Below are 7,611 nucleotides of genomic sequence, written 5' to 3'. Positions count from 1 at the left end.
CTCAGCTCCAGCAGTGGCACTCTCCTCCTCTTACACTCAGCATCTTCTCTCAGACACAATGTGGACCCAGGCCAGCACACTGCTGCTGCTGCTCCCCTGCTGCCTCTGGTCAGCCGAGGCTCAGAGCATCTGGGATGATCCCATCACGTTCAAAACCAAGGACCAGGACCTGTGCACCATGACCATCACCGGCCACGGGGAATACACCAGGCTGAGGCTGTCCTGCCAGAGCAACAAGCGCTCCTACTGGTGCGAATACATGGGCAGACCTCAGACCTGCGGCGGCTACAACAAAAACCCTCGTCACTACTTTGTCCAGATGATGTGGGGCCTCAGAAAGCTCAAGAATGCCTGCCAGGCACCGAGGCAGATCAAACCTCACATGTGCAGGAAGGCAACCGATGACTCCCAAATGGTCTTCTCATCTGCTTCCTTCTTGCGGCCACGTCCAGAGGCTCCTCCTGGGGCGGGAGCAAGAGCAGCGGCAAGACCTGCAAGACCTCAACCTCGTCCTGAAGCTACAAGGCCTGATTCAACAAGTCAAGCTTCTACCGAAAACCTTCAAGTCCAGCCGAGAGTGAAGACCACACAAAGAACTAGTCCACAACAACCGACGGCCCCTCCTGGTGAGAGCAATGCTAAGAGGATGGCTCGGCAGCACTGCTGGAGGTCACTTCAAGGCATCTGCTCCTACGTCATTGGTTTGTTTAGGCATTAACGAGGAAGGTGAGCAAGGGGCAACTTCATTAAAAATGTTGACTCATCTAAGAGAACTGTGGTGGAAAGAGAGATTATGTGTATTTAAATCAAATTTGCCTCCAGCATTAATTTGCAAAATTCAAAGATTTACTTTTTTCTTTAACCTTCTTTTCTCTCAAAATATTTGCCTACTGATGCACATAATTTAAACCCATATATGCATTCTTCCTTCTGTTATATTCCCAGATTTTATTTCTGATGAAGAAACTGATTAAAGCGGTCTTCGGAGGGAAATCCCAGAGCAGAAGTTTGTTTCTTCTGTGGCAGAAGAACTGTAGCACTCTCATTAGGTGAAGGGACAGTACTGCTGTGATGTTCAAAGCAGGATCTCTTATCGAACCTTCCATGCTTCATCTTTCCAAATGTCACAGCTGGAAGAACTGTACTCTCCAGTGTCAAATGTGTAAGAACAAATGTTTTGCATTCACCCAGGTTCACCCAGCAGGCTATGAAACACATGTATGAAAGTAATGCTTTAACTTGTGAGAATGTTTTTGAAGCTACATTATCAATATTTGTGACCAGGACAGGAGAGATTGACTTGCATAATGTACTTGTATGTTACCTTGAGTATCACGTTGTTAGGAAAGAACAAGGTTTGTATTTTGGCCTGAAAAAAGACAATGTATTTGACAAAAAAATTAATAAATGTGAAAATGATTTTATTAAAGAAATAAACTTTCTTCTCAGTTATTCTGTGTTGATGAGCTTGGTTTTGTTGCTCCTTCTCAATGAGGAAAAAACAACAACATAAACGTTGCAAACAAGTTTAATGTTTTGAGTTCTGTTAGTTTTGATATCAAGGAAGCAGCTATTTTGAAAACAACAGCTACGCAATATTATTATTATTATTAAGTCTTGTAAAATCATTAACATCATCATACATAGCGGGAATACCTGCTATACAGAGTTATATCTTTAGATGTCGCTGTTGCTTAAGTTACTGTCAACACAACATCAAGTTCAATCAATGTGATTTTCTCCTGCAGGGAGGGGCATCTTTGGCACATGAACACATAGTCCAGCAAAGGTCTTAAAAGACTCAAGAGTTATTTGGATTTGTTTGAATGCAAATAAGTCACAAGTTGTAAAGCAGGGACTTTTTTTAGTCAGGCTAGTCTTTTTACTATCTACAAGTTTCATATCTTTGCCCTTTTTTTACAAGATTTGTTAGAAAAAATAAAAAATTACTTCACAACCAGAAATTTGACCCAACATAACTCTCAAAAATTAACCTGTCACTGGCTGACTCGTGTACAAACTTATAAACCCTCCAATCATGTGTGTGTGTGTGTGTGTGCGCGCGCGTGTGTGTGGAGGGGAGTGGAGGAGAGGAGAGGGCTGATTCTGCCGCAGCATGCCGTTCATGTAGGTAAACGTGACTGAGCTCTCAGGTGTCAGGACTAAACCGAGGTTTACTCTGAAAACTGCAGGTAAGTAAACTTATAATCTTTGCATCTGTTATGATCTATGTATCAGGGTTTGTAGTATGTGTGTTTGTGTGATGTGGCTGCTACTTACTTCAGTACTTTCTTTTTTATTACCTCAATAGTCCTACAGTAAATTAAAAGGTCATATACTATGTTGCATATCTCATTCTGTTTGGTTTAATTCTCCTAAACCCCAATTTATATGTGAGTTTTTATGAAGCTTTGTATTTTATTTGAAACCTTGTATAGGTTATATTAATTTGAATGAATCCTTTTTGCAGGGTGTGTTCTGTTGGTTTAATGGCTCTCCTCACCAATGTGGCCATCCTGCTGGTCCTGGCTTGTATTTCCCATCAGCTGATGTTGAGCAGCTGTCAGAAGAGCCCTGGACGGAGGGGACGAGGGGTGGATAGAGGGCAACACAAGGAAAGGCCTGGGCAGAAGGCGGGCCGTCAATCTAAATCTCCCCCTGCACAGCCCATTAAGGGCAAAATGGTCACCAAGGATAAGTCACGGTGCACCTGGGCTGCAACCGGTGAGGACCTCTTCATTCTCAGTGTCAACTGCAAGAAGGCGGACAGGAGCTTCAGCTGTGAGTACGTCGCCCGACCTACTGTTTGCCCCCAGTACGCTTCCGGCGCTAAACTTTACTGGAAGCAAGTGGCACGGGCCCTGAAGAAGCAGAAGAATATATGCCAGGACAGTAGTGCGTTGGTCAGAGCTGGTATGTGCAGAGGAGCTGCCAGAGACGCTCATTTCAGGCTCCGTAACACTGATGAGCCTTCCACCCCAAGGCCTGAACCCAGACCTGTCAAATCCTGTCAATCTAAGAACATGAAGCTGGCACAGGAGAACTGCAACAGCTCCTGGTCCAGTTTCTGCACATTCTTCTTCACTATGGTACAGGATTATGATTGCTGAAATAGGAAGATTGTGAGGAACTAAAATAAATGTGCCTCTCTATGCAGTAATGGTAATATTTGATTTAGTGTTGATTGGTGTTCTATACGTGCTAGCTGCTTAGTAAAAATGTGTTCATGTAGATTGCTCACCTTTAAGGTATTTCTCCAAATTGTAAACAGGGTTTCAACTCCTCAATAAATACTTTTTTCTAACTATTTGTAATGTATGTGTATGTGTTAATTAATGTTCTATCAATAATTTTGATAATTGCCCCTTATTTTCATAAGTAGGTAATGCATAATTATGTAGTAGTTACAAAAACAAAAAAACCTTTGTAGTAGGTAATGCATAACTATGTAATAGTTACTGAAAAAATAACCTATGTATTAGGTAATGCACAACTATGTAGTAGTTACTAACATTTTGTGTACCTTATTGTAAAGTGTTACCAAAACCGCAGTTTGACATCAGTTCATAACAATTCGCTATTCGCTCACAACATAACGTTTCTTTTATCAGTTTTTCATGTGTGACATTCTGTAAAAGGGCAACATTGTTACTAGTGACTGGGAATTTTGCCTATGCATCACTTCTTTACAAGAATAAATGCCTTTTTGTGTTCCAGAATGTACATGTGTTGTTATATTTGTCTTCTTCCTGTCTGGGGTTAATAAGGCACATTGTTGACGATGGTTGAATTTGGCTTCATCTGCTGTAACATAATGCCCCAGCTAAAATGCATCAAGTTCAGACTCTCAGCAGGTTGCATTCTGGGCAATGTAGGAAATCTCCTAATGGCTGATTAGGCAGACTAAGTAATGTAGCGGTACAAGATAGAGCACAGTAACAAAATAACTGCAGGAATGCAGAGGATACAGACGTTCATAGGGAGGAGTTTCCCTTCAAGGAAGATTTTTTGAATACCAGCCGTTCAAAGCACATGTCTTTGATTTGTCTGGGCAGCTTGCGAAATGTGATGCTAATTAAGAGAACGGTAGAAACAATTCCATAAATGCCTCTACGTTAACACAGACACATTTCAGAGAGTACCAAAATGACCCCCAGCTGTTCTGTGCTGCCATATCCTGCTTCCTCAGAATAGCAACTGTGTCCAGTGAAAAGACACTGAATGAATTTAGCCGTATATCCCAGAGGTATAGGGGTCACCCATGCATTGCGATAATGCAGCACACTTTGGATAAAAGCACCTAGCAAAGAATGAATGTGTCGTTAGTGTATGTTTGCTGCACTCACTGTGATTCATTCTTCTAATGGAAGCAAAGGGCTTCAGTTCCTCAAAGCAGCTCAATTAAATGCACAATCCACAGGAACATGAAAGTAATGACGCAAGTGCAGCAATTTGGGGTCATGAAGAAACAGAGACTATTAAATCCAAAGGAATTCTGGTTTTAGTTATTTGGTTTAATGGCTGTACTTTTCAGTGGAAGCTGCATGATTCACCACCTCTATTATATTTTGTCAGCAATGCACAGCTTTCCAATATATGTACATGTTAAATCTAATCTAAATAATTCTAAACCTTAAAAAAGAAAACTAATCTCTTCAAACGTTCCTAATATTGTGTGTTTTTAAATCAGTTTTGACAGCCAAGTTAAAGTACTATAACACAGTTGACCTTTCCTGTTTCCCAAGAGCTGAGGACCAACACTGTGGTCACCATGTCACCTGTGAGCCATCGCAACCATGTTGTTTTTTTCAATGGAAGAATGTTAAAGGATTGCATGATTGATTCAGATGCCTTTGTGAAATGTTTCTGGCCTCCTTGGCTGTCCATACTCCCCTGAATTCCAAACCTTACTGTAATGTAAACAATTTAAACCTACTTCATGTATTGGCCCTGAACCAGAACATTGAACCTGAGTTGTGATATGTAGAATAAGACATAATTCCTCTGGACAGTTAAAAAAAATTGTCATATTTTCCATTGTGCAGATAATTAGGCCTGGATCTGTCGGTCAGTGACTCAGTTAGGTAAAATAGCAGTCGACTGAGAAGCTGCCATTGTTGAAAAGAGTATTTGTGATAAAAACGTTTTTAGCAAAGCAGCGTCGCTGTTGGCTATTTCTTCAGGGTTTAACTCAAATAAAAACGCTTTATATCTCTTTGTAACCTATTTAATGCCTGAGCCAAAACATCCCTCCTTAGTGGACTGTGGGTTGTGTGGACTTACAGGTGGCCTGACTGCCTCTGCCTTGTGATTGGCTGAGAGACGTGGGCCTTGGTCAAACTGAAAGTAGGGAGAACACACCCTGGCACTACTGACTCTAAGGAGATTTGGCACAGCGTGTATGTGTGTGTATGTGTGAGTGTGTGTGTGTGTGTGTGTGTGTGTATGTGTGTGTAACCAGGCTTACATGCTTAAATGAAAGCCTTTGTGTGTGTGAATAAGCATTTACTTCATAAAGAGCTTTAAGTTTTGAGGAGCCAAGATTACAAAGAACTGAAGGGAATTAATGAAACACCACAATATTACATTGTTAGCCTGAAATGAGACTGATGTCAGGTAACCAATAAATCACCACCTACCAGGAGTCGGACTGCAACATAAACTGGCTTTAACTGACAAAAATCCTTAAGTCACTTTTACAACCAAACAAGGTGCACAACCTAATTAGAGAACACATTTCCATTTAATTTCTGATAAAGAGGTTATATAAGCATACTAAATGTGGACAAACATTTTACTGCTTAACCATTATTATTTTATTCAAGGCTGAAATGTGACAGTGGGGGGAGGTTACAGCACTGCTTTCTGTAATGCATGTAATTAATGAGTTAGAACTCAAAGCTGCTTGCCACATCATTCAATGCAGTCATTCTTTCAGATTAAAAACTGAGGACATATATGATGTTTGTATTACTGCACAGCTGAGATCCTATGAGTGCTGTTTGTTTTGCATGTATTTTAGTTTTGTTTATTTTATTTTCTATTTTGTTAAATTAAGGTATTATTGTTAATTCAGGAGGTTTTGTAAAAAACTTTATAAACTGACTTTGGTCCTATAACTTCCTCAATTAAGAATTACTATGAAATGTGTCCAATCAGGCATCAGCATTGAAACTAGAAAGCCTTTACTCGGTTTACCTCATTACATTTCCTGGACTGCTATAACAGCCAACAGCAGATAGTGCTACACTTCATTAAGCATCTGGATGAACACACATAAATGAAAACTTTCCAATTCTTCCCCCAAATAATTCATGTTAGTTGTTTTTCCTTTTTAGTTTGACTGTCATTGGAAGTTACTGTGTACATTGAGTGTATCGTTCCTCAACATTTACTGCTTAAAATATGTATAATGTGTGTCCCTTTTTACTGCATTGTACTTTTGGTTGAAGACTTGATTACATGATACAATTTTTGTCTATGTAGTGCTTTTATATTGGTATTTAAATTCCCCCTGTGTCTCTGTTTTGGTAAGGAAATGTTAATGGGATACACTGGATTTGTTTACAACGTTGCTGAACAGATAGCAATGAGTGCTGTACTGTCTACATACACACTCTGTGTAAATATGTACAATTATTTTTTTTTGTTGCAAAATATCAAGCCAAACAGGGGACAGGTGACAGGTGACACTACCTGTCAACTGACATGGTGACCACAGTGTTGGTCCTGAACAAAATAATACCTTGAAGGAATGACTAAGTACCAAGCGAAGGTAACATACATTTTGCGATTCATTTTGCAGGGAACAAAACCTGCGTGAAGAGCATGAGCCTCTAAGGAAAAGCATGTCAATACACGAAAATATTTTACAAATTGAACCCTTCAGGTGGTTTTTGAATACGTAACACAGTGTCTGGCAGACACATTTTATGAAAATAAGGACAGGGTTAAAAACCACAGGCAAGTCTATATATAATACAGTCAATACAATTCTCATACAAACATACAAACCTATGTCTTAAGAGAATGTAAGGATGAATTTGTGAAACAAAACTCAGATTTACATGTACAACTTTGAAAGAGTAGCAGGTAAATAAATGTGCTGTTTCTTAGTGGTGTTCTCACTTGAAGAACACCCTGTCTTGACATCTCCTGTAAAACTCATGAGAAACCGACGCAGTGTTGGCATCTCACAGTTATCACAGAGATCCAAAATTCAGATAATAGATGGGTATTTTAATGTAACCGATGCCAGCGACAGTTTGATGGGCTCATATTACTGAGCCCATCAAACCCCATTGTGAGGACAAGCACTTCGTCACACATCCAGCACCTTATTTTAAATTTGAGTTAAGATTGATCTGTTCCCAAGACATAAAATATGTATGATAATATGGGCTGAATCAAAGGGACATGAGCATGAAATAATCACTAAGGCAATAAGACCTCGAGTGGAAGATACATATTACCGAAGTCCAACAGTGAGGGGGAAAAGGGCTTTACTTTTAAAATTCAAGGCTGCAGGTGCTGAAGAACAAATAGTTAAATTAATATATTATGAGGTGGTAAGTTATAATACCCTTAGTATTACACATAGGCCTATTAATG

The 7,611-nt window shown here is 39.9% G+C and overlaps 2 protein-coding genes across 2 annotated transcripts; both read left to right on the top strand.

The window, feature by feature from the left end:
• Nucleotides 1–1,446, top strand: fgfbp2a (fibroblast growth factor binding protein 2a). Its single transcript, XM_080035316.1, has 2 exons — nt 1–726; nt 946–1,446. Exon 1 carries the CDS (start codon nt 59–61, stop codon nt 716–718), a length of 660 nt encoding a protein of 219 aa, XP_079891442.1. The 5' UTR covers nt 1–58; the 3' UTR covers nt 719–726; nt 946–1,446.
• Nucleotides 1,447–2,063: 617 nt separating this feature from the next.
• Nucleotides 2,064–3,304, top strand: fgfbp1a (fibroblast growth factor binding protein 1a). Its single transcript, XM_080035854.1, has 2 exons — nt 2,064–2,192; nt 2,471–3,304. The coding sequence occupies exon 2, from the start codon at nt 2,490–2,492 to the stop codon at nt 3,108–3,110; it is 621 nt and encodes a 206-aa protein (XP_079891980.1). The 5' UTR covers nt 2,064–2,192; nt 2,471–2,489; the 3' UTR covers nt 3,111–3,304.
• The last annotated feature ends 4,307 nt before the right edge of the window (nt 3,305–7,611 follow it).

Source organism: Ammodytes marinus, assembly GCF_949987685.1.
Source record: "Ammodytes marinus genome assembly, chromosome: 10".
Lineage (NCBI taxonomy): Eukaryota > Metazoa > Chordata > Actinopteri > Uranoscopiformes > Ammodytidae > Ammodytes > Ammodytes marinus.
The sequence above is the reverse complement of the archived record's forward strand: the minus strand, read 5'-3'. Positions and strand labels throughout refer to the sequence as shown.

Bases quoted from the DNA above. Each gene is read 5' to 3' on its own strand.
- fgfbp2a (XM_080035316.1), top strand. From the start codon at position 59: ATGTGGACCCAGGCCAGCACACTGCTGCTGCTGCTCCCCTGCTGCCTC.
- fgfbp1a (XM_080035854.1), top strand. From the start codon at position 2,490: ATGGCTCTCCTCACCAATGTGGCCATCCTGCTGGTCCTGGCTTGTATT.